At 40.6% G+C, this 26,798-nt stretch overlaps 1 protein-coding gene across 4 annotated transcripts in view; it reads left to right on the top strand.

Annotated features, from left to right (window-relative positions):
* EFR3A (EFR3 homolog A) overlaps window positions 1-26,798 on the top strand; it is a 184,487-nt gene that overhangs the window by 146,165 nt on the left and 11,524 nt on the right. For all 4 annotated transcript variants that reach the window (XM_084621037.1, XM_084621036.1, XM_084621035.1 and 1 more), the window contains 7 exons: window positions 3,329-3,501; window positions 4,826-4,901; window positions 7,634-7,795; window positions 8,989-9,120; window positions 9,979-10,046; window positions 10,817-10,944; window positions 23,344-23,432. In XM_084621037.1, the coding sequence (XP_084477163.1) occupies window positions 3,329-3,501; window positions 4,826-4,901; window positions 7,634-7,795; window positions 8,989-9,120; window positions 9,979-10,046; window positions 10,817-10,944; window positions 23,344-23,432 (828 nt within the window). The remainder of the gene's footprint in view (window positions 1-3,328; window positions 3,502-4,825; window positions 4,902-7,633; window positions 7,796-8,988; window positions 9,121-9,978; window positions 10,047-10,816; window positions 10,945-23,343; window positions 23,433-26,798) is intronic.

Here is a 26,798-nt window from a genome sequence, read left to right as displayed (position 1 = left end):
AAGCATGATTACTCAGTTAGTGCCTCACCTCCCAAGCCTTCCTCATCTTCTTAAAAGGCATAATTAGAAATACTGATTTTTCACAAATACACTCTTTTAAACTTTAAAGTTTCTTCAGCCATTCAAATTACACTTAAATATGAAATTTACCAAATGCCCTGGGGCTCTAGGAAACATCTTATGAGTTTCAGTTGGTTTTAATAACTCATCACTGGTAGAAGAGGCAAAAAGTTTGTAGAGTGACTTAGATTGTGGTTTATAATAGGTTGCTATACAATAGGTAAGGCTCCGATTTTGTCACGGAAGTCACAGAATCCATGACTTCCAGAGACCTCCATGACTTCGGCTGCGGTGGCTGGGAGCTGCAGGGTCCCCCCACTGCCCACGATGACTGGGAGCTGCGGGGAACCCTGGGCTCCAGCAGCAGCAGGGGGTACCCCGCAGCTCCAAGACGGCGGTGCCACGTATTCTGCAGCTCCAAGCTGCCAGCGGTGATAGGGGGTACCCTGCTGCCCAGCTAGGGAGTGCGTTGTGGACACTCAGCAGTTCCCCATGGCTGTTTTTAGTCAGTCAGGGACTGGTCATAGGCTTCTGTGAATTTTTCTTTATTGTCCATGACTGATTAAAAATATCCGTGACAAAAATCTTAGCCTTAATAATAGGTATACATACACTAAAAAGCCTACATATCTGTAACCCCAGAAAAACTTAGTTAATTCTACCATTTTATAGTCTGTGTATCGTCTATGGGATTTATTTAATTGAACAAATGAGAAAAGAGATTCAGTTCAAAATTAATTCAAAATTGGTCATTGAGAATCAATCCAGTGAGCAAATATATGTTCTTAGTATGTCTCAAACCTTTTTAAAAAACAAATGAGGAAGGGGAAATTCCAGATGTGGCATCATATTGACACCCTTCTGGTTCATCAGCTGGGTTGGAACCTTTAGATCAGGGGTGGGCAAACTTTTTAGCCTGAGAATCATATCTGGGTATAGAAATTGTATGGCAGGCCATGGATGCTCATGAAATTGGGGTTGGGTGGCTGAGGGGCTGAGACTCTGGAGGCGAATGCGATCCAGTGGGTACAGAGTCTTCTGCCCATTCCCCCCCCCCCAAAGTTTAACCACTTTTACCCCCATCCTCTCCAAACTATTCCAGTCTTGTTTCCTCCCTTCTACTGACTCCTCATCCCAATCTCTAGTCATGAGACTTCTCATCCCAGCACCAGTCTCCTTGCCCAGCCAGTTCTAATCTCCCCTTTTATTTCCTTGTCTAAATCTCAGTCTCACCCTCCCACTCGCCTTGTCCAGTTTTTCCCTCCACGTGTTCCTTGTCTAATATCAGTCTCCTTCTTGCTCCCCAGCTCCTTGTCCCAGTCTCCCTTTCTGGCTCCTTGTCAAAATCTCTTTGCCAGCAATACCCTATTCTGCCCTCCACATCCTGGGTCATTGTCAGATCCATCCCCCACCCTGTTCTCTCCTCACCCCACAAACTCTTGTTCTCAGTCTCCTTGTCCAGCCAGTTCCAATCTACACCTCTTCCCCCAGCTCCCAGTCTCCTTGCCCAAAAACTGAGTCTCCCACCTGCAGCTCCCAGTCATTGAGTCACTTTGCATGATTGGTGCATCCACAGTCTGGTTGCATGTTGGATCTGTGAAGTGTTGGAGTTTGGATCCTGTGAGGATGGATTTTCAAAGGAGCTCACCTACCATTTAAGCACCTAGGATATGTCTACTACACAGCAATGGAAGCTTAGGGTTAGCAGGACTCGAGTCAGCTGACCCATGTCAGGGAACTCTGGGCTTGAGTGTCTACACTGGGTATAGGATTTTCTCAGTCATGCTCGAACCTAGGGCTCTTGCATCCACACTGCAATGCACAGACCTGAGTCAAAGTAACCCTGTCCCAGGGTGCCTAGCACCCCCATCACCCACCCACCCCAGTGTCGATACTCTAGCTCTACAAATGTGTTGCACTGTGGGAAAAGTTTACTGCCCACTCTGGTTCCTAACTCTGACAGTGCTATAAGGAGCACATACACTGTATAATTAGCTCCTTTGGTGGCTGACTCAGTAGAACGACTGCAGTTTGAGAAGGCTTTATACTGATTTACAAGCTAATCTGAGAATTGGGCTCTCCACCTTTAGACTGAGTCATGTTGGCAAGAAAATGCACACATGCACCTGTTCTGAGGATAATTAGGACACCAGTCTCCAGGGCTGTCAAACTAGTAAAAATGAAACTTCGCAATTCTTAATTTTTTTTAAATGGGATGTTCAATGAAGACGTTTTTGTTTGGTTTGTTTTTTATGTATTTTTGTCTGCTTTGAGGTTAGCTATGTATTTTCATTAAAACTACCTTGTTTTAATTTGCTAATGTATTTCTGGGCTGAAATTTTCTGGGTCTGGTGTCTGCCCAAAATACCTTTTAAAAAAAAAAAATTCAGTTGTTTGACTACACAGAGTGGGGGGGAAAGTTTCATCATTTATTTTAAAACTGGTCAAGTTATAGGGTTTGAAAGTAGCACGTTTTGTATACGCAACACTTGCAATATGAATGTGTTCTTTTTTTACCAATTTTATAAGCAAAGAAAGGCTGTATTGCATCCGCACGTGTGGCTGGGCATGCTAGATAAGTCTACAAGGGAGAGCTTGTTGCATACGTGGTTCAGCTGTTAGGGGACAAATGGAATGAGGCAGGGCCCCTAACCTCATTCTTTAGATTGAATAATTAAAAACCTTCTGTACCTGGAGCATGTTTTTTCACTATTTTTATAATCGAATCTCATATTGTGTCCAGGAGCTTGAAATATAACATGTAGATGCTGATTCTGGAACTGCTTTCACACAGGCTGAGGGATCTGCCCACATGAATACAATTGTATGATAAGAGTTTTGAGGTTATGAGCCAAAGACAATTAGTCAATGGGGAATCTTTCCATTGACTTTAGTGAGAATTGGATCAGACCCTAAAAGAGGCAGACCTTTGCACAAACTGTTGCCTCATTCAGTGCACATCTTTCATGGGATAGGGCATTCCTGTAATATCCAGCTTAAGAAATATTTTTCTTTTTACGGGAGAGGGAGACCCAGAAATCCTAGTTTTTTTAAAAAATCCTCTTAAGATAATATTAAGGATGCATGAATAAGCAGTCAACTCAGGAAATTCCAAGTTAATTGCATTTACAAATGAACCTATCCCCCCCAAACACTTGAAAAAAATCTGCTCACTCAGAAATGGAGTGGGAGTTGAGAATTATTCTTATCTAGTAATGTAATAATAGTTTACAATGATACTGCTTATGTTCTCTTGAACAATGAACAGGTGACTTCAGGATATAATGCAAAGACTATTGCTGCTGCTCTTCCTGCCCCATTTCTTGATCCTTTATTGTCTCCTTCACTCATGGAAGACTCTGAACTAAGACAGCTGGTCTTGGAAATATTGCATAATCTTATTGATCGGCATGACAACAGAGCAAAACTTAGAGGAATAAGGTAGTGTTCTGGTCTTAATAGCTTCAGTTATAGTAATTGTTTCTAGTTTAATATCCAAATGCTAAAGTAATGCATGTAGTTAATTATATTTTTCAAAGCACAAACATTTTAATGCACTATTTTCCCAAGCTTTAAGTTGTTAGATATGGTTCCTTAAATACACAGCTTCCCATGTCTTATTATTTACTACGCATTTTAGTAACACTGTAGTCCACCTTGCCATAACAAAACTGGAAAACAGTTATATAGTTATATTGATTGAAGGACAGAGATGGTTCTGTCCAAGCCCTAATATATTATTTATTAAATGGAGGTTCTCAATAGTTGTTGGTTTAATTAAGTTTTTAATTGTATTTTTGCTTTGCAGAAGATAGTTTTTTTTTGCTCTGTAAAATGCAACCTTCTGTTTGCGTCATAATTACTTTTGTTTCCTTCCTTTAAAACTGAAAATTGAATGTGATTGTTAAACATGGGTATAATTAAAATGGAAATTGCAAGAATGTTTTGAATAGCTCATATCATAGAATCCTAGAATATCAGGGTTTGTAGGGACCTCAGGAGGTCATCTAGTAGAACCCCCAACTAAATCATCCCAGCCAGGGCTTTGTCAAGCCTGACCTTAAAAACTTCTAAGGAAGGAGATTCCACCACCTCCCTAAGTAACACATTCCAGTGTTTCACTACCCTCCTAGTGAAAAAGTTTTTCCTAATATCCAACCTAAACCTCCCTCACTGCAACTTGAGACCATTACTCTTTGTTCTGTCATCAGCTACCACTGAGAACAGTCTAGGTCCATCCTCTTTGGAACCCCCTTTCCGGTAGTTGAAAGCAGCTATCAAATCCCCCCTCATTCTTCTCTTCCGCAGACTAAACAATCCCAGTTCCCTCAGCCTCTCCTCGTAAGTCATGTGTTCCAGTCCCCTACTCATTTTTGTTGCCCTCCGCTGGACTCTTTCCAATTTTTCCATATCCTTCTTGTAGTGTGGGGCCCAAAACTGGACACAGTACTCCAGATGAGGCCTCACCAGTGTCGAATAGAGGGGAACGATCACGTTGCTCAGTCTGCTGGCAATGCCCCTACATATACATCCCAAAATGCCATTGGCCTTCTTGGCAACAAGGGCACACTGTTGACTTATATCCAGCTTCTCGTCCACTGTAACCCCTAGGTCCTTTTCTGCAGAACTGCTGCCTAGCCATTCGGTCCCTAGTCTTTAGCGGTGCATGGGATATATTACACAGCCTGTTTTTCCCCATACAACTTCCCTTAACAAATTATAAATAAGTTATTTTATTAAAATGACATACTTGTTGCCTTTGTAGAATAATACCAGATGTTTCTGATCTAAAGATAAAACGAGACAAAATTTCAAGGCAAGACGTGAGCTTCATGAAGAAGGTAATAGCATGAAACAGTTATCTTTTTCCTTTGAAGGAGCATGTAAAGTAACTGAATCATTAACTCATCTTTCTTTGCTGCAACATTTTCACATCAAATAAAAAAATCTCAATATAAAATTCTTTTATAATTTTTTTTTTTAATTTATAGCACCTTAAAAGCAAGGTACTGAATCATTTCCGAGACAGTTCTATGCACTGAAGAATTTACAGCTTAATCTCTCATTCTGTGGGAATACTCGCATGCATGAAGTTAGGTACTTCGCAGAATCAGGGCTTTAACGACTTTAAGCCACGATCCTGAAGTAAGTTCCATACACCCAGAGTCATGTGGAGTACCAGTAACTTCAGTAAGGTCCTCCAATACAGATCTAATCCTCAGTGATTTTTTTTTTTTTTTAAAGACACCATTTGTAGCCCATAGGGCTAGCTTTAGCATTTTACTTCACTTATCAATAACACAAGGAACCTTCAGGCTGTATCCTGTAAGGCATTAGCTTAAACAGTTAGCGTAAGACTTTGAGGCCTATGAACTTTAGCATAGATAAGTGTCCTAACAGTCACCCCAAGTTTTGGGGAACTGGGCATAGTATGCTTAAGGGGAAGAGTTTGTACAAAATGGTACTTGGTAACCACAGGAACATTTAACTGTGGTACTAGGCTTGGATATTTCAGGATAGAAACGTTGGCAGATGCTTAACCACAAGCTTGCCTTGGCAACAAATTGACGTATATGATGATGAGCTAAAATCATTAATATACTAACCTATAGGATAAGGACACACGAACATTATTATGGTGAGGAAGTTAGATAGGGACAAGGAAGGCTGGGCATTTGTCTGAATGTTCATGATAGTCCCATGGCCATATAAGAGGCCAGACCACCAAGTAAGGAGCATTCGGCCCACTGGACTCGTTTGGCATGCCGGGGCAGAGCAGGACTTTTATCTCTTTCCACCAGGTCCCCAGGAAGGGGTGTTAGTATATGTCAGGAATGGTACAAGATGTTACCTTAACTCTGTATTTTTGCTAATGTTTGTGGTTTGGAGCCATTGTGTCTTTACTATTATGCTAATAAAAGTGATTAAAGCTTTGCATTGCTCTCAGTGTAGATGTCATCATTGTGCACATCTGGGTTCCCAACCAGATAGTAAACTTGATGAGCTCGATTCTGTTGTGCCCGATTCTGGAATTAGAACCCTACAATCCCCAGCCAGCTCTTTCAATTGGTACTTAATTGGAAATCAATAATAATCAATAACCAGTAAAGAATCGGGCAACACATTCAAAATTGATTTGTGAAAAGCGGTGTATTGTGGTATCTTTTTAATTTCTCTTATTATTAAAGGAGTTATGCTTGTTTGTTTAAATAACTTCTCCCTATCAAACTTGCTTCTCATTATACCTTCACTGCAGGATCAGTCATAATTTTGTATCTAATGTCACAGTCTCTGGCTATAGATGTGTAATATCTTTGTTGCTGTATCTAGTCTGAGAGGGTGAATGACCTATGGAAAAAATAAAGAAAAAAATCCTAAACATATTTAAAGAAATCTTCATAATCTTTAGATTTTTGATCACATGCATTATTGGACACAAGATCTTAAAATTCAGTTTCGTTTAGGAGTATTAGCTTCTGAAATAAGGATGCAGACCCTAGTGTAGAGAAGTAATTTGCTGGTCAAACACTTATATGCAGTACTCCCATTGAGAAACATAAAACTAGTAATGTCTGCTAGCAGTGGTGTAGGAAATAATTTTCTAACAGAAGTTTTTCTAACTAGCATTGCAGTTGTTGAGATGCACATATTTGCTACCTAGAAATATCAGGCTCAATTAAGTTGCAGCAGCTTTGAAATAGTAAGCTGCCATTTGTAGAACAAAGGACTGAATCCATCCGGATCCCTGTAATTTTAAACCTTTATTTTAAACTTATATGCTAACTGATGTCAAATGATGTTAATACCTCTGCTACCTATACATTTGTTTATCACCTGCAAGGACATGTCAGGGCATTCCATAGAAAAGGAAAAAACCGTGAGCAGACAGTTGCATAAGCAATGGCCTTTCTAGATCATTCTTACTATACGTTCATTCTTTGCCTTGAAATAATAATTTCTTTAAAGAATAGATTTGGCTGATGCTTAGGACATTTCTTGAAAGTATAGATTGATAATTATAGACTCCTTCATTGTAATGTTACTCTGATTTGGTTTGCTCTTCAAAAGGATAAAAAGTATGATTTTCAAGTTTCAGAGTAACAATGTGTTATTTTCAAAAGAGACAGGCAATTGGGAGCCTAATTCTCACTGAAAGTCAATGGGATTTAAGCTCCTTAAGTGCCTTACTCACTTTTGAAAATGGGGCTTGGGCTTGTTAGTCACTTAGGCGTGTTTCAAAATTTTACCGAAGATCTATTTTTTCGTTCTGTTCCCTCCCCGCATTTCCATAAACTGATGTAAATGTTCATTTTCGTGAATACTTCATGTCAATATAAAACCTGGCAGAGGACATATATGATTCTTGTATAATGTTGTGTATGACTTTTGTCTTTTAAACTATTTATGTAAGACTCAAAAGTGTGTTCACATAAAATGGCATATTACTCTAAAATTGCACTCAAGGTAGAAAGGTAGTGCTCTTTTGTTTAATAACCTGTTTTGGTATATTTTAAAATAATCTTTATTGACAGTATCTTTTCAGTATTGAATGTCCCTTTTCTGCACTTTATAGCATGGCCAGCAGTTGTACAGACACATCTACTTAGGCTGTAAAGAAGAAGATAATGTCCAAAAGAATTTTGAGCTGCTCTACACTTCTCTAGCTCTTATAACAATCGAACTAGCCAATGAAGAAGTGGTTATTGACCTCATTCGATTGGCCATTGCTTTGCAGGTAAACTTCAGGAATGATATTTGGGTTAATCCGTTAATGGTATATTTATGGATATCTTTTATTGGACCAACTTCTGTTGGTGAAAGAAGCAAGTTTACACAGAACTCTTCTTCAGGTCTGGGAAAGGCAGCCAGAGTGTCTCCAGTAAATGCAAGCTGGAACAGCTTGATTTACATAAGTAGTTAACGCATGTTGCAAGAGACCATTCAAAGTGTAGTGACCAGTTAACACCTCTCCAGTCACAGGACAAAGGAGATTAGTGAGTTACAGATTGTTCTAATAAACCATAAATCCAGTCACTCTATAAGTAAATATAAATGAATATGAAAAGCTGAGTATTGAGATGATTTTAATTTGGGCTGGGTTTTTGCATATATTCAGAAACAGGAACCAAGATTTTCAAGGTAGAAATTTAAATATGTTGCATGAATACCAGCAGCTTCCCAGCATCTTTGAAAAACAGGCAACTAAATAAATGGCCTGTTTTTCAAATTGCTAAAATTTTGTCTGGGTCTCTTTTATTAAATGAAATCAGACTTTACTAAAAGGTTGCTAAATGCGGCAGGAAGGCAGTTTGATCTGGAAGAATGAACAGGGGTATGGATTCAACAGTTTAGATACCATGGTTATTGGAGCAGTAGAAGAATCTGGATAGAAATAAGTCCTGAGCTCTAATCCTGGCTTTTCCAGTGATTCATTATGTGGTCCTAAGCAAGTCACTTCACCTTTCTAACAGTTAACCACTTACCTCCAGAGAGGTGGGGAAGATTAAGGAGCTATTATGTATGGTTTTGATATGTTTTGCCTGTGACTCATGCAATATTTTGTCTGCTTTTAAGTGAAATTTATGTTTTTAAATAACATTCTAATTCCCTGGAAATGTGTTATTTAGGATGGGAAGGGGTCGTATGGTGAAGACACAGGACTAGATGTCAAAAGACACTCTTCTCCATTTCAGCAGAGTTATTCATATCCTATGGGGATAGAGTTGAAATGGGTCCCTGGGCTTTGCTCTGCCATACTCATGGGGTAACGGGGTCCTTACATTCCCTTATGTTAGTTGTTCCCAGCTATAGAATGAGGCTATTGCTTACCTACTTCAAGAATGTTAAGACGCTGATTATGAAATATTCATGTAAATTCAGAATAACTTGTAAATGTTGGGCCACCTGATGTTTTCCTTTTTATTATAGGACATCGCCATCATTAATGAGGATAACTTGCCAATGTTCAACCGCTGTGGTGTCAAGGCATTGGTTGCAGCCTACCTCAACTTTCTAAGTCAGATGATTGCAGTCCCTGCCTTTTGCCAGCATGTCAGCAAGGTAGTATAAAATCAGTGGCTTTGATATTTAGCATGGCATTTCCTACACTACAACAATTAAATAACTTTTACTAAATGTTTCTTTTCTTTTTAGTATCTTTTAGCATAGCAACATGCTCGCTGATTTAAAGCTTAGAAAGACTACATGTAATAGGTAGAATATGTAGAGATTCTGTCATTATTGTAACACTTTCGCCTTCTGAGCACACCCTTCTTTTTGCATAATTTGTGTTGTCATCATATCTGTTGCAATGGCCTCTCTAGTAGATGTATTAGTGGCTGCATTTCTTACTGCAGAATCTTGGGAATATGAAGCTGGACCCACTGTAAGATGATATTCAGCTCTCTCTCCAGAGACTCTGTATAGTAAGAACTAATGTCCATAATACATCTGTGCCTGTTAATACTACTACAGTGCAATCTCTGTCAGCTCAATGGGAATTGCATACTACCTTCAAGCTTGTACAGTTAATTTTCACCTCTTCTAGTGTAGCATTTTAATTTTGTTCACCTACATTACTTTTCATTATAATTGGAATTTTATATTTATTGGCCAGATCCTTGGCTAGTGTAAAACGTATAGCTCCATTGCCTTCAGAGAAGCCATACTGATTTATGCCAACTGAGAATCTAGCAGACAGTCTAAAATAAACAAAACAGTTATTTTAGATATTGGTTAGTTTAGGGGAAAATATATCTTAACCTGTTCAACCCAGTAATGTACCATTGTGGTGGCGTTTGCTATACAATATATGCAATATTCTATGTGCACAAATAAATATTAAATATGGAAGTATAAGAATGAAAAGTTTCATTCATTCACTCCAAGACCGCTTGCGTTACTTTGCTTGTTTTGCAGGTCATTGAAACACGAACTGTGGAAGCACCCTATTTTCTACCTGAAAACATCTTCAAGGACAAGCGCATGTACGTAGATACAAATATTTATAATAGAATGGATGAAGATGCGTTTTAACGTTCTCTTTATCGAGATTAAACAATTGTACACCATAGAGTAGCTTGAATCTATGGAGAAATGGCACAGAAAGGGTAATGATATACAAACTGGGGAAGAAAAAAGTAGTATTAAAGATAAGATGGGAAATCTCAATTTTAATTTCTTAATAAAAGGTTAGTCAGAAGTAAGTTGCATGTTGATGCTATAGCATCTGAGTAATATAAGGTATTTTATTTGTACTCTGTAACTTTAAAATGTAGCGTGGTATCCTAAACCCTTCAGAAGCGGAGACCCACATTTCATAATAGAATCGTTCTCTGCATCATCATTTTTCAAATCCATAAAAGATTACTGGGAAAGTTATTCTTGAATGTAAACTGATCTGTTTATTAGAAAATCTATTTCATTTGCAATTACTTTGAACTGGTGGATCAAAATGAGGCCAAGAATATTTTAGCAATTCCTAGACTAGGTGAAGAATAAACAGTGATGATTAAGTTCCAAATCGTATAGGTGTGTTGTGTTAAGGGGACTCATAATATTTTTTAAATGTACAGAGAAATTAGAGCTTTGAATATATCAGTTAATAACCAATTTAACTATGTTCCTTTTTGTCAAAACATCAACACTGACTCTTCTTTAGGTGGTAGTTGACTTCCAATATGATCTTGATTTATTTTATTACATGTATAGATCTGTATCAATAAATATTAATTGCTAAATATATATTATTTGACAGTCTTCCCAAATCTTTGGAGAAGCATGAAAAAAACTTGTTTTTCCTGACAAACAAGATTGCAGAATCATTAGGTGGCAGCGGATACAGTGTGGAAAGATTGTCAGTGCCGTATGTGCCCCAGGTAACAGGTAAGCAGTAATCAATTACATAAATGTTACAACAGCAGCTACTGAGAATTCATTTTTGCCTCATATCTAATCTGTCACCCACATCCAACCTATATGTAACTTGAATACTTTGCATCAACATTTTGTGGTAGTATAATTTCAGAAGTAAGAGTTTGTTCATGGTGTACTGTACAATATACAACACAGGATTTTAACTCCTAGAATTATTTTCTGCATCCTTTTAAAAAAAAAAAAAAAAAAGCCACAGAGGAAAGTTTTGACCTCACTTTGATTTTCATTATTTGTTAAATGAGATGGTAGTGCTTATTACTAACTTTCTGAAATTAATTTGAGCTTTAGTATTAAGTCAGTGTTGAATTTTTCTGTATACACATTCACTTGTTCACTAGATAAGTAATTGAACGCCAGTCCTGGTTCATAAATGTTCACTCTTTGACTGAATGTGGCCTGGGTTACTGGGCTCAGTCAAATTCTCAGTGGACCATGGGTTCACATAACAGAAATACTAGGAAAGGCAATGTGGTCTAATGGATAGAGCAGTGGACTGGAACTCAGTTGACATGGGTTCTATTCCTGCTGGGTGAACTTGGGCAAAATGCATTGCCTCTTTGCCTCAGTTTCTGTATATGTAAAAAGAGAATAATGAGGCTTATGTCCCTTAAAGTGCTTTGAGATGAACAAGATATATTTATTATGTTTGTCTCTAATTAGCACATTTTGTTGCCTTTTAATACTGGGAAGATGGATTGTGCTGTTGCTGATAAAATATCTCCATGTAGAAGCATTGTGGGAGCTTTTACCCTCCCCTATGTGCAAATAACTTTTCTGGTTGTGTTGCTAGAGAAAGTGATATCATGTTTTTGGTGTTTTGTTTTCCTATTCTTTTGCTTAGCAAAGAATTTTTTTTCTAGAGTTCTTGCTTCAAGGCCTGATATGTATATTTTGTGGATTTATACTATTGTAACTCTGGGTCATCTGGGGGATTAACCCCCAGGACCTCTCAAGATGAATTATAAACTTTTGCAGCCTAAATTTAATGTTCCTACCTGGGAGATGTGGATCAGGTACAGAAGGGGACACAGTACACACTGAAGCAAGTTACAGAGGCCACAAAAGCTCTAATCTTAGGAGAACCAGTCCCCCAACAAAACTGTTGACGGTGCCTTGGTTCTGCCATGAGTACTGTGGCAATGTAAATTCATTTAAGGTACCATAACGATGTACTAGGCACCAGGAGTCATAAAATGGTGCTCTCAGCACTTTCTGCTGCTAAGGTTGCATCTCACAGTAAGAGGGGAAAATTCCGTTATGTATGTGGAAACATTTCAATACCTTATACGCGTGGTGGTAACCTTTTTCACTATTTTTCAGATGCCAGATAGAATAATGTAACCCTTTACGTTAAAATTGAAGGACAATGTCAGGTGTCAGCAAAAGAAGCATTTGTTGTTTTCTTTTAAGAAGCTTCTTTTAAGAAGCCTTTAATTTCTTTGGGGTGGGAATGAAGAGAGGTTGCCTGATCTGAATTTCATGCAAAAAGTCCAAGTTCTTATATGAAACAAATCAATTTCTGTTTAGTAATCTTCACACAAATTGACATAAAGGGTGCTGATGTTTGGGTTACAGATGAGCTCATTAAATAAAGCAGATCTTTTTTTTTCTTAGATACCATGTAAAAAGTTAAAATGATTGTTACTAAATTCAAAAAGCACACGTATTTAGAAAGGGCATTTAAGCACATGAAGGCAGGAGGATTAAAGCACTTGCTTAACTGCTTTCCTTAATAGGGATGGATTTAAGCACTTTACTACATCCGAGCCTGAATTAGTTGTTCATATGTACTTGAACGTAAGTTAGTTTCATTTAATGTTTTTGTGTTTTAATTTGATTATGCTCCTTTTTGCGGAAAAGTAATCTGAATGGGTTGCAAGCGCAATATGATTAGCGGGTTGAAAAATGGAATTCCCCGTACTGTGAGAGATGCTGAGATTTTGAATTTTCATTTCATCTCAAATTGGGACTAAAAGTTGAAATCTTGGAATTTTTTGTGAAATCAAATATGCTGAAATAATTCATTTTGATCTTCTCAAGAGATTCCAACTTTTAATTACCAGTATATTACAGTTTATAATAGAATAAAACGATAAAGTTAAAACAAAATGTTTTGCTAATTTTGCATCAAAAATTTCACTAGTTTGTACGTCCCTTTTAGGAGCGCTAGTGCCAATGTAGAATCCAGGCCTGTGTTTTCGCCTGAAATAGTATTTTGGGTTTTGCTTGCCTGTTTAATTTTTTTGATACACATACATTATTACTAATATGTGTGAACAAGGGGATTCTTACTAGTATGTGACAAAAATACTGGCTATGTTGCTTTTGTCTAAGCCAGATGGGCTTGTTAGTGTAATGGGAACCGATAAGAATAACTAAAGTGTTACTGGGCATGGGGGAAGTATAATATATGAGCGCACACTTGAAGACTGCCTCAACTCCTTATCTCAAGACAAGGTCAAGCAACCATTCGTGAGGGGCAAGAGGAGATTCGGGGGGGAGGGGGAGATAAAACACTAAAAGACCAGGGAACTGCCTGCCTCTGACCGTAGCACAACCTCATGCCTCACCCCCTGATGGGGTACAAAAGGGGTGGGATGAAGACCCCAGACTCTCAACCCCCCAAATGGAACATGATCATAAGTTGCAAGGGGTGGGACTGTGGGCGTGCATTTCAGGTATAATTGGGGACCTACCAAATTCATGGCCATGAAAAACGAGTCATGAACCATGAAACCTGGTCTCTCCCCATGAAATCTGGTCTTTTGTGTGCTTTTACCCTGTATATACAGATTTCACATGGAAGACCAGCATTTCTCAAATGGGTGGTCTTGACCAAAACAGAGTTGCAGAGGAGTTGCAAGCTTATTTTATAGGGATCGTGGTATTGCCATCCTTATTTCTGCGCTGCTCTAGGCAGCGATGCTGCCTTCAAAGCTGGGCAGACAGAGAGGAGCAGCTGTTGGCCAGTTGCCCCGCTCTAAAGGCAGCAGCGCAGAAGTAAGGGTGGCAGTACCATACCATGCCATCCTTACTTCTGTGCTGCTGCTGCTGATGGTGGCTCTGCCTTCGCAGCTGGGCTCTGAGCCAGCAGCCACCGCTCTCCAGCTGCCCAGCTCTGAAGGCAGCGCTGCCGCTTGCAGCAGGACAGAAGTAAGGGTAGCAGTACTGCAACCGTACGTACAAGAACCTTGCAAACCCCCCTCCCCAAAAAACCCTCCTTTTTGGGTCAGGACCCCTACAATTACAACACTGTGAAATTTCATATTTAAATAGCTGAAATTTACGATTTTAAAAATCCTATGACCGTGCACTTGACCAAAATGGACTGGGAATTTGGTAGGGCCCGAGGCATAATTACGCCTACTGAGGAGGGGGAAGACGGAATACTGGGAAACAAGGCTCTGCGGCGTCAGAGTTATGGGACACGTGCTTGCTGAAAATTAACCCCGATAAACATTGCATTGCCTGCGCTTCAGACTTCTAGTCTTCTGCTTTCTATCTGCCTGACAAGAACCAGGGAAGAGGGTAAAGGAAAAGCCTTCTAACTGTCCCTGTGAAACATTTTGATTTAGCTGAATAATTTCCAACAGGAAAATCTTTAATGGGAGTTATTGAGCTACTTAAATATTTAAATGCTAAGGGAAGCTTTTGAAAATATATGTGGTAACAACTACTGACTTTTTTCTTCAGTGTATTACTTTTCTTAATTGTCTTTACAAAGCCCTGTTCTGGTGATAAAAATAAGAAGCTGGAGGAAGTGAGTGTTTCGAACCTAAAGAGGAGTGTTGTGGGATAAGACCAAAGCTCTTTTATCTGTCTGTTTTCATGCCAATATTGGAGAGAGTTTTATTAACATATTTCTTATCCGAGCAGTAGAATTTCTGGGTTTTTTCTGGGGGGTGGTTCTGTATCTTTTGCTTTATAGCTGATGCTTAAACATAATTTTTTATTCTCATTCTTGTTTTGTTAATTTAGCTCTATTTCCATCAGGCAAAAAGCCTCATAAATGCAGACGCAAATCAAAAGGTAAATCTGAACCATAGGTCTGCCTGCCCTCCCCATAGCTATCGTGTGTGGATAGGACATACCCCACCAAACAACTGCTTTTAGAAGATCTTTAGATAAATAAGCAAGAAATTCTGTTGTGCATAGTTTTAATTTCTTTTCCTCCTGTTTGGCTGCCTCAGTCCTCATGCTGTAACTAGTTTTGTAGCTGTAATTTTATCAGGTTTCCCTTTGTTTTTATTCTTGGACTTTGAATTCTAAAATGTGGTGGTTTCCTTTCCTTTCCTTTTCCCAAAGATTTAATAGCTTCATAAATATCAGTTTTGTAACTGTTCCAAGTGCTTCCTCGTAATCATATCTCAGGTACTCCATGGAAGCTGCAGCAAGATGCCAGACCTCTTCTGCACTACAGTGCAGCAATAATGTAAATACTGTGGCAAATTTTAAAATGGATATTTTTATTGAAAAATACAATCAAATCGCTAGTTCCTGTTTGTTTTCATATTAAATTCAATTTATTTTCACCTTGTTCCAAATTTGTGTTATGCCACAGGTTTTTGTATTGAAAATGCATAATTGTGACATTCATGACCTTCAGGATGCCTACTTTTACATGACAATTTGACTGAGGCACAGAAAGATCCTTCAGTTCACAATGGTGGAATGCCACTTTCAGTACACAGTGCTTCCATTCAGTTTCTCTCCTTCCCCCCTGGGTTTTTACCAAATGTGTGGTCGTTGTTGTGGCATTTCTCAGGAAGAAGAGAATTCACATCCTCTCATATCTCGACTACTGTCATATGTCTTCATTCTCTAGACAGACTGGTTTGTCTCCCTCCACTGGTCCTAGTCTCCTTGCAGAGCTGGACATGTCCACAGAATGTTTTCCAAAGCATTTCTTTTGTCCAGCTTTCACCAACCAAGTCAGCTGTTAGTGATGGCTCACTGATGGGTTAAGGAGTGCACCTGTGGTCACTGAAACTACAGGGACTGTGGTTGGTGCAGGCAGCCACACTCCATATCAATTTGCTGTATCTTTGGGTTATCCACAATGCCTCTCACATTTTTTAGTACTATATCAGAGACTCAGTGATTCGCATATTTACAATACCACTGCAACGTATGATGTGAACGAACAAGGGGGAACACAATCAAGGTTGCTCTGACTATAGGTGATCTGTGCATGGCAGTTCTGCATCAAGGAGAGCGTTACTTTGACAGCCGTAGTGATAACATCCGCAAGGAGTGTGTGTGAGTTGCAGACTTTGATGGCAGAGTCTCCTTATAGACGGGGGCAGCAGCAGCGTGCCATGAAAAATCCTGCCCGGCCCGGCTGGGACCGCTCTTCTTCGCCTCCCTCGGGGACAAGGGGCAGGGGCCAGAAGCTTGGTCCTGCCAGCTCCCCTGCCTCTTCCCGCAGTGTGCTGGGTTCCTGCCCCTCCTCCTCCTCCTCTCAGTCCCTCCCTGCCCGCCAATCAGCTGATGGCTCTTGTGAGGGGGGAGTGGAGGAGCGGGGTCAGCTGCTCCCAGCGGAGGCAGAGAAGAAGCGGGGAAAGGGCCTTGGAGAAGGAAACGGGTGGAAACGGGGTATACCCCCTCCAGTCCTCTGCCGTGAGCACCCCACAACCACACCCCCAGCCCTCTGCCCTGAGCCCTGCAGCCCTGCACGCACCCCAGGTCCCTGCCCTGAGCCCTATACCCCCCTCACACACACCCAGCCTCTGCTTGACTCCTTCACTGCCCCCATGACTCCAGCCCTGACACTGGCACCCCCACACATACCCAGGCCCCCCATGCCCTGACACCTGTACCTGCCTCACAGGCCCCCAGCCCTCTGCCCTGACTCTTGCACCCCCCGCACATACCCAGCCCCCACACACCCCATGCACCCCCCACATCCTGACTCTCGCACCCCCAACACCCCCACCCTGAGCACCAAACAGGAGCTCCTGCACCCCTCCACCCACATTCCCACCTGCACCCCTCCCACCAAATGGGAGCAGCCCAGGTAAGCTCTCCACACCCAAACCTCCTGCCCCAACCCTGAGCCCCCTCCCTCATTCTAGCTCCTGGCCAAACCCTACACCCCAGCCCCCAGCCTGCTCCTTCACCCCCAGCCCTGTGCTCAGTGCACTCCCACCCTCAGCTCAGTGCTGAGAGAGCAGAAGAGAATGGGCCAGAACCAGGGAGAAGGTAGGTACCCACTGTATGTGGGCAGGGCCAGGACCCCAGACCGGCAGTGGGCTGAGCAGGTCCAGCAGCCAGGATCCCGGCTGGCAGGAGCCGGCAGATGGAACCCCTGAGCGGCAGCGGGCTGAGCCTCTCAGCCCACTGCCTGTCTGGGGTCCCGGCCGCCGGTCCCGCACAACCCGCTGCGGTTTTGGGGTTCTGGCTGCCGGCCCCTTGCCAGCTGGGGTCCCGGCCGCAGGCCCCGCTCAGCACGCTGCTGGCCTAGGTGAACAGAACCCCAGACCAGCAGTGGGCTGAGCGGGCCGGCAGCATAAGATCAACATTTTAATTTAATTTTAAATGACGCTTCTTAAACATTTTGAAAACCTTGTTTATTTTACAGTACAACACAGTACAAGTACAGCTTTTATAGAGAGAGACCAACCTTCTAAAAAACATTAAAATGTATTATCGGCACGATAAACCTTAAATTAAAGTGAATAAATGAAGACTTGGCACACCACTTCTGAAAGGTTGCCAACCCCTGTTATAGATAGTTCTCCAGGGACAAAGTGACTTTTCGACCACACCCAAAATTTTTGACTAAAGTGGTCTCTGTTCCATTAGAACCAGTATATTTACCTGTTTTTTCCTAAGTCGCATTCATCTCTGAGGAGCAGCGTTTCCATATCTTAGATGTCAAACTTGTCTAGCCTTTCATCTGGACATATCTGGAATATGCGGCTGCATCTACTTGAAGAAGAAGAAACAACGCTTACTTACTGTAACTGTGGTTCATCGAGATAGGATGCAGATTTGCATTCCATGGCCAACCCTCTGTCCCCTGTGTATTGGAATCTTGTGTCCACGCATTCAGTGCAAAAGAACTGAGGGAGGGTCGGGGAGGTGCCACCTCATATAGCCAGAGGAGGGTCTATGGAGCACAAGCACTCTCCCTCCACACAGCCCGCCCCCCCCTCAATGTACTGCTAGGTAAATTTGTCCAGCTCCAGTGCACTGGGCACACATGCGCCTAGGGGGAATATTCATCTGTATCACATCTCAAAGAACCACAGTCTTGTAAATAAACATTTCTTGTCTTTCCTCCTCATTGAGTAAATGGGCCTACTCTGTCCTTGATCTTCCTCTTTCTTCACATGATTTGTAATGTTTTCTTGTTAACTTTTATGTCTCTAGCTATTTAATTTTGTTTTTGCCTTGGCCTTTCTAATTCTTTCTAATTCTGTTCCTACATACTTGTTATTTTTTTTAATATTCATCCTTCATTATTTGACTTAGTTTCCACTTTTTGTATGACTCTTTTGTGTTTCAGGTCATTGAAGATCTCCTGATTAAGCCAGAGTGGTCTCTTACCATGCTTCCTATCTTTTCTGTGCATTGGGATAATTTACTCTTGTGCCCTTTATAAAATTTACTCTTGTACCCTTTTAAAACCTGCCAGCTCTTCTGAACACTTTTCTCTTAGACTTGCTTCTTACGGGATCTTGCCTACCAGTTCTCTGAGTTCAGTTAGGTCTGCCCTGTAGAAATCCATTGTCTTTTTCTGCTGTTTTCCCTCCTACCATTTCGTAGAATCATGAACTCTTATCATTTCATGATCACTTTCACCTAAGCTGCCTTCCACCTTCAGATTCTCAGCTAGTTCCTCTCTGTTTGTCAGAATCAAATCTAGAATAGCCACTCTCCTACTCACTTTCTCCACTTCTGTAATTATAAGTCTCCAGTGCATTCCCAGAACTCATTGCATAATCTGCCCTGCTGTATTTTCTCAACAGATGTCTGAGTAGTTGAACTCCCCCATCACTACCAAGTCTCGTGTTTTGGATGATTTTGGTAGTTGTTTGGAAAAAGCCTCATCAACTCTTCTTCCTGGTTAGGTGGTCTGTAGTAGACACCTGCCATTACATCATCTTTGTTTTTTATCCTTATTCTGAGACTTTCAACAGGTCTGCCTCCCACTTCTATCTTTTGTTCATAGTAAAAACTTTGAGGATGACAGCTATAATTCAAACATGGATCACTAGCTTTGTATCCTGCTTTTGATTAATAGTTTCCTCTGTCTTGCAGTGGAGGCCTTTGAATTGCCTAGTGGTAAAGAAAGACTAGAGCTGCTGTCTTTCTGAAATGTTCAGCATATTTATATATGTGGTAGACCATCTAGCACCTTGTTTGCCAGGCCTTGTCCTTCTGCGCAGTAGGATTCAGACAGAATGAAGGCAGAGTGGTTTCCTGTGGAAAATCTTTTTTTGGTAAAATGCACTATTTTGCTTTTTGGAGAATGTAGTATTAATCTTCTAATACAGAGTGTCGAGTTCTGAAATTGTGTCTTATGTTACTGAAACAGAGGGTGACCAACTTTAAGGACTCGGAAAAAATCTGATGCTCATTTATGCTACAATAAGGACCCCTTATGCTGTTCTTAAAGTGGGTGTAAAAAGTGATTTTATTTATTTTGAATCAGCGTATTGTAAAGCAAAGTAGAGGAGCCTTAATGGAAATGAGAAGCAGGCACTGTGTCACTTGATTAAGCATGTTATCGCCCATGTAAATCTCACTCCCTCTATTTAACAGATCACATTTTGAGAGAAACTGGGCATTTGGGCACTGGGTCTTTATGTAGAAAAGGAAAAATCGATGCTGTAGGAAGCTGTTCCAAACTTTGGAACCCTGGAGGAGATTAATTAGTGGGCAGAATACAGGTTATGAGGTCAGAGAGAATTCATTTTTTTCACTACCCTTTTAAAACTGTTTGGATTTAAAATTTTAGATCTTTGTTTAATAGTAGATCCATATTTTGTAACTACTCAGACACCATTATATAGTCTGAACAATGAGTTGTCACAATAATGGCTCACTTTCACCCAATGTTCATAAAAAAATAATTTCCTATCATCTATAAAGATTCTTGTCTAAAATTTGTTGCAGACGTCATGTCCTTGAAAGTAAGGAGTTTCATACTGGTCTCTTGTTTGAGGCTGATCACGTTGGATAATCTGTCTATATAAATTGGTTAATAATCAAAACCATGATGGTATTGTATAAAAACCCAGCTGAAAGTGCACATGTCTGGCAGCAACACAACACCTTGACTAACCAGAAAGCTCCAAAGGGCCCATATGATACTTAACACACAGGTATGAGCTTCCTTTTCCTAGTCAACAAAATATTCTTCTGAGTGCAATCACCTTGTTTTCCTAGTATGTCAGATTAAAGTGTGTCAAAATGAGGGAGGCATCTGTACACATATAACCGTGCTGAATCCAATGTAGGACAAAAAGTATGTGTATAATGTACCTATGTGGATTATAGATAAGGCAGCAAGGTGGCAGCAAAGATGCAATTTTGTCTTGCTTTTATTTCTTATAGTCAGCATGCTTTATGCTCCCCCAAAATTCCTATACGTTCTTTGGGTGTCATATGGAACGAGTAGAAAGTAACAAGTCTGCATCAGAAAATTAAAGATGAGCCAGGTTCTCCAAAATACCTTTACCAATGTGGAGTATCTCTGGCAACCATATTAAAATACATCTCCAGCTGTATTTCAGAGCACGGGTAATAGTAAATTATTAGCTAAATTAGTCCTGATACCTGTAATCTGTGTGGAAGCCTCAGGCTGTTTTGTCTACTGTCTCCCCTGTGTTTTGTTCTTCATTCTGTCCTTTTTATGCTATAAAGCTAATCCTATTTTATTTTTAAGACTGTATTGAACCATATTTCTTGTTTGTCTGAAGAGACAGGAAGAAATTCAAAGCTATTGAAAGGAGTGCTTGAGTATGTGCTTTGGTACTACAACATTGTTTGCAAAGGAAAATGAGATGAATGTAGAAAAGTAGAAAATTAAATGAATAGGTGGGGAAAATAACAAATTCAACACTCAAGAAATGTAGTAAGTCTCAGGCCTAGTATTCAGAACCTTGAGCCAGCATGGGTTGGGGAAGCATCTCATGTTGCTCAAACATGTGGTCAATTAAGGAGTAATAATGGTGGGGAATTCAGAAATTGAGGTCTTCTGTATGTGATGTGTGGGATTCAGAGCTCTACTAGGGATGTGGAGGATCTCCCTTGTCATACATTAATACGTCTTTGCCAAGTGACTATTGCATGGCCTTTGTTTAATAGGTTGGTGTTGATAGGCCTCAGGTTTCCGCATAATAATTTGCACGCTTGTCGGCAATCTTAGAAGAAGTCAACAATTGAATGAGTCATGAAGTCTGAGCTAACTTCTTCTGTAGAATTGGTCCTTTTAGAACAGGGTCGAGGGACTTCAGCCAGAGCAACACAAGGAAGATTGTGGCAGCCAATGATATAACTCTTCCATGCATAAATCTAGAGGGCTTTAATTTTCCATTCACCAGCTTCCACAAGCACTTCTTCTTATAAAAATTTGGAACAAGATATGAGTAGGTAAGTAATTGCCCATGCCCTGTGTCCCAGCTATGCTGTCACATTACAAGACTCATGGGAAGGAGTGGAGGAGAATGGAAAATCAAATCAAATGTATAGCAGAACACTGAGTCAGATTTGGCATGGAGTCCTGAATGTTCCCTATGAAATGTAATTCCGCTGCTCCCTCTAGCATTAATGGAACTACCGTACTCTTAACCAAAAGTGTAATCAGTCTTGCATTCCAAAAAATTTTGCAGGCGGTTAAACTTTCAAAAGTGTTTCTTGATGCAATAATAAGAAAGGAGGGAAATGGGTTGTGTAACCAAACAGGGAACCTATGTTATAAACTAAGTTATGTCCAGCAAATTATGTCCAGATGACTGGAGGATAGCTAATGTAACTCTGATTTATTTTTTATTTTTTTTAAAAGCTCCAGAGACAATCCTGGCTATTACAGGCCAGTAAACCTAACTTCAGTACCAAGCAAATTAGTTGAAACTTTAGTAAACAACAGAATTACCAGAGCACATCTGCTCAACATGCAGCGGCAGTTGAAAAAGCTAACAGACTATTAGGAACCATTCGGAAAGGGTTAGAAAATAAGACAGTAAATGTCATAATGCCACTATATAAATACATGGTACTCCCAAATCTTGAATACAGTGTGTAATTCTGGTCACCCAATCTCAAAAAAAGATATATTAGACTTGGCAAAAGTAGACAGAAGGGCAGCAAAAATGCTTTGTGGTATGGAACAACTTCTATCTGATGAAATATTAAAAAGACTAGGACTGTTCATCTTAGAAAAGAGATATTAAAGAGGTATATGATAGAGGTCTATTAAAATCATGAATGATGTGGAGAAAGTGAATATGGAAGTGTTATTTACCCCTTCATGTAATACAAGCACTAGGGGTCTCCCAATGAAATTAATAAGCTGCAGTTTTAAAGAAACATGAAGAAGTACTACTTCACACAATATGCGGTCAAAATGTGGAACTTGCTGCACAGGGATGTTGTGAAGGCCAAAAGTATAACTGGGTTCCAAACATAATTAGATAAACTCATGCAGAATAGGTCCATCAATAGCTACTAGCCAAGATGGTCAATGATGCAACCCAATGCTCTTGGGGTATCTAAGCTTCTAATTCCCAGAAGCTGGGACTGGACAACAGAGGATGTATCACTCAATTATTGCCCTGTTCTGTTCATTCCTCTGAGGCATCTGGCATTGGCCACTGTCCGAAAACAGGATACTGTGCTAGATGGACCATTGGTCTGACCCAGCCTGGCCATTCTTACACTCTTATGTTCATCAGATCAGTGGCAGCAGGGGAAGAAGGAATATTTCTCCTCCCACACTGTTCCTTTCTGCAAAGAGCCATCTGAACCATCTGTGGAAGAGCTTTTTTGTGTTTCAAAACATCTCCAAGCTAAGGCCTAAAAACATGAATTTTAAATTACAAACAACTCTTCAGAATTCAACTTTTGTGGTCTAGAAGTGTAGAATGTAATGTGATGGTATTACATGGCTGTTATAGTTCTTAACTTGTGTGACACTTAGAAGAATTTTAAGATCACTAATACATAAGGCAACTTTGTCATATTTTTCACAAATATCCTACTGATAAAATAGATGAACTTGGCTAAAGTAGGTAGGGGAAAACAAATCCACACCTATGTGAGGAAACATTCCTTTGTGAGGAATTTGCTTATTTTTTTAATCACTGATACAGAAAATGAAAGAATGTTATTTTTGTCTAGATGAAGATAGACTATCCAGAAGGAAGAGCATTGTGGACACTGTATCTATTCAGGTGGATATTCTGCCTGGCAACAACACGGAGGATAAGGTATGTGAAAAACAAGGTATCCTAGGAAGTATCTCTTGCATAAAGAGACAACCTACAGAATGAAACTTTTCCAGAGAAGCTCTTACAAAATCTTTTGTCTTGTATCTCTTATTTTGTAACTCTTCAGAAGTAGAGATTTTTATTATCTCATTTATTGATGCTGAGGTACACTACAGTATTTGAGTTATTTTTGACCATTAATATAGGCTACTGTTTCAGTGAAGCTTTTAGTTACCTTTCAGCCAGGGTAACATATTGAGGGAATGCTAATTATATGCTAAATTTCTGTGTAATATATTATGAGACATTATATCTTAACTGAGTAAGATACAGGTAACTCCAAATATTTAACTTGATGTCCCTGAACATATACTAAGGGAACTGAACACAGGAAGAGAGAAATTCCACACATCGTATATCGTAAATACGTCTTATATCTTGTCCTTTCTTTTTTCAGGAATGTATAATAAACTGTATTTTAAGGCAGAGGAAAGAATTGATAGAATCAAACAAAAGATACAGGCATTAAGGTACAGGGATTGAGACTAATTATCTTGCAGGAAGGCTTCAGTATGACTAACTGTTGGGACAAATCTTAGACTTCTTAACTGAAGTGTTCTGAAAAAGATATTCCCCCACCCCCTCCAAAAAAGTGTGCTAAGCATAAAATATAAGCTGTTTCTGTTACTTCTAGCTTCTGTCAGGAAATGGGTAACATTAAGGTGAAAAGAACAGGAGTACTTGTGGCACCTTAGAGACTAAAAAATTTATTAGAGCATAAGCTTTCGTGGGCTACAGCCCACTTCATCGGATGCATAGAATGGAACATATAGGAAGAAGATATATATACACACATACAGATAAGTTGGAAGTTGCCATACAAACTGACAGAGGCTAATTAGTTCAGATGAGCTATTATCAGCAGGAGAAAAAAACTTCTGTAGTGATAACCAAGATGGCCCATTTAGACAGTTGACAAGAAGGTGTGAGGATACTTAATTTAGGGAAATAGATTCAATATGTGTAATGACCCAGCCACTCCCAGTCTCTATTCAAACCCAATGGTATCTAGTTTGCATATTAATTCAAGCTCAGCAGTTTCTCATTGGAGACTGTTTTTGAAGCTTTTCTGTTGCAAAATTGCCACCCTTAAATTTTTTACTGTGTGACCAGAGAGGTTAAAGTGTTCTCCTACCGGTTTTTGAATGTTATGATTCTTGATGTCAGATTTGTGTCCATTTATTCTTTTGCATAGAGACTGTCCAGTTTGGCAGGTGTACATGGCAGAGGGGCATTGCTAGCACATGATGGCATATATCACATTGGTAAATGTGCAGGTGAACTAGCCCCTGATGGCATGGCTAACGTGTTTAGGTCCTATGATGGTGTCACTTGAATAAATATGTGGACAGAGTTGGCATCAGGCTTTGTTGCAAGGATAGGTTCCTGGGTTAGTGTTTTTGTTGTGTGGTTGCTGGAGAGTATTTGCTTCAGGTTCGGGGGCCATCTATAAGCAAGGACTGGTCTATCTCCCAAGATCTGTGAGAGTGAGGGATCATTTTTCAGAATAGGTTGTAAATCTTTGATGATGCGCTGGAGAGGTTTTAGTTGGTGGCTGAAGGTGACAGCTAGTGGCGTTCTGTTATTTTCTTTGTTGGGCCTGTCCTGTAGTAGGTGACTTCTGGGTACTCTTCTGGCTCTATCAATCTGTTTTTTCGCTTCAGCAGGTGGGTATTGTTTTAAGAATGCTTGATAGAGATCTTGTAGGTGTTTGTCTCTGTCTGAGGGGTTAGAGCAAATGTGGTTGTATCGTAGAGCTTGGCTGTAGGCAATGGATCATGTGGTGTGTCTTGGATGAAAGCTGGAGTAATGTAGGTAAGTATAGCAGTCAGTAGGTTTCCGGTATAGGGTGGTGTTTATGTGACCATCGCTTATTAGCACAGTAGTGTCCAGGAAATGGACCGCTTGTGTGGATTGGTCTAGGCTGAGGTTGATGGTGGGATGGAAATTGTTGAAATCATAGTGGAATCCCTCAAAAGCTTCTTTTTCATGGGTCCGGATGATGAAGATGTTGTCAATGTAGCACAAATAGAGTAGGGGTGTTTTAGGGGATGAGAGCTAAGGAGGCGCTGTTCTAAGTCAGCCATAAAAATGTTGGCATACTGTGGGGCCATGTGGGTACCCATAACACTGCCGCTGATTTGAAGGTATACATTGTCCCCAAATGTGAAATAGTTATGGGTGAGGACAAAGTCACAAAGGTCAGCCACCAGGTTTGCCGTGACATTATCGGGGATACTGTTCCTGGCAGCTTGTAGTCCATCTTTGTGTGGAATGTTGGTGTAGAGGGCTTCTATGTCCATAGTGGCCAGGAGGGTGTTTTCTGGAAGATCACTGATGGATTGTAGTTTCCTCAGGAAGTCAGTGGTGTCTCTAAGATAGCTGGGAGTGCTGGTAGCGTAGGGCCTGAGGAAAGAGTCCACATAGCCTGACAGTCCTGCTGTCAGGGTGCCAAAGACTGAGATGATGGGGTGTCCAGGATTCCCAGGTTTATGGATCTTGGGTAGCAGATCGAATACCCCTGGTCAGGGTTCTAGGCATGTGTCTGCACAGATCTGTTCCTGTGCTTTTTCAGGGAGTTTCTTGAGCAGATGGTGTAGTTTCTTTTGCTAATCCTCAGTGGAATCAGAGGATGATGACCTTCAGAATGTGGAGTTAGAGAGCTGCCTAGCAGCCTCTTGTTCATATTCCAACTTATTCATGATGACGACATGAAGATGTCTCCAAGTGGTCTCTCCCTGATTCTTTGTTAAATCTCTTGGTGGTGGCAGCATACTGAATCCCAGATATGGGGAATTTTGTGTCTTTGGAAAGTTTTAACCTAAGATGGTAGAAATAAGCTTAGGGGGTCTTTCATGCGGGTCCCCACATCTGTACCCCAGAGTTCAGAGTGAGGAAAGAACCTACATCATGAATAAGTTGGAATATGATCAAGAGGCTCAAACCTCCCGAAATATGAAGCTCCCATAAGAGCCAGCGGGACTATAAGAGACTCCCTCAGAGGCAGTCTCGGCCTGTCCCCCAGCCTGGGTCCTCCAAGGACAAGCAGGTGGGGAAAAGGCGCTTTTGACGGGACATTCGGGGCACCCTGCCAGTCCTCATCAGGGATTTACCCCCAATAAAGCTCCCCTTCTCCAACCAGTTGTGTGCTTTCCTCATGGAATGGTCGCAGCTAACCTCGGACTGATGGGTCCTCAACACCATCTCCCAGGGTTACACCTCCATTTTACTTCCTCCCCGCCCAAACACCCCCTGTCCCTCTTGGGGGACCCCTCGCACAAAGCTCTGCTCGAGCAGGAGGTGGGG

Source organism: Lepidochelys olivacea, assembly GCF_965140295.1.
Source record: "Lepidochelys olivacea isolate rLepOli2 genome assembly, chromosome: 2".
In the NCBI taxonomy this organism is placed as follows: Eukaryota; Metazoa; Chordata; order Testudines; family Cheloniidae; genus Lepidochelys; species Lepidochelys olivacea.
The sequence above is the reverse complement of the archived record's forward strand: the minus strand, read 5'-3'. Positions and strand labels throughout refer to the sequence as shown.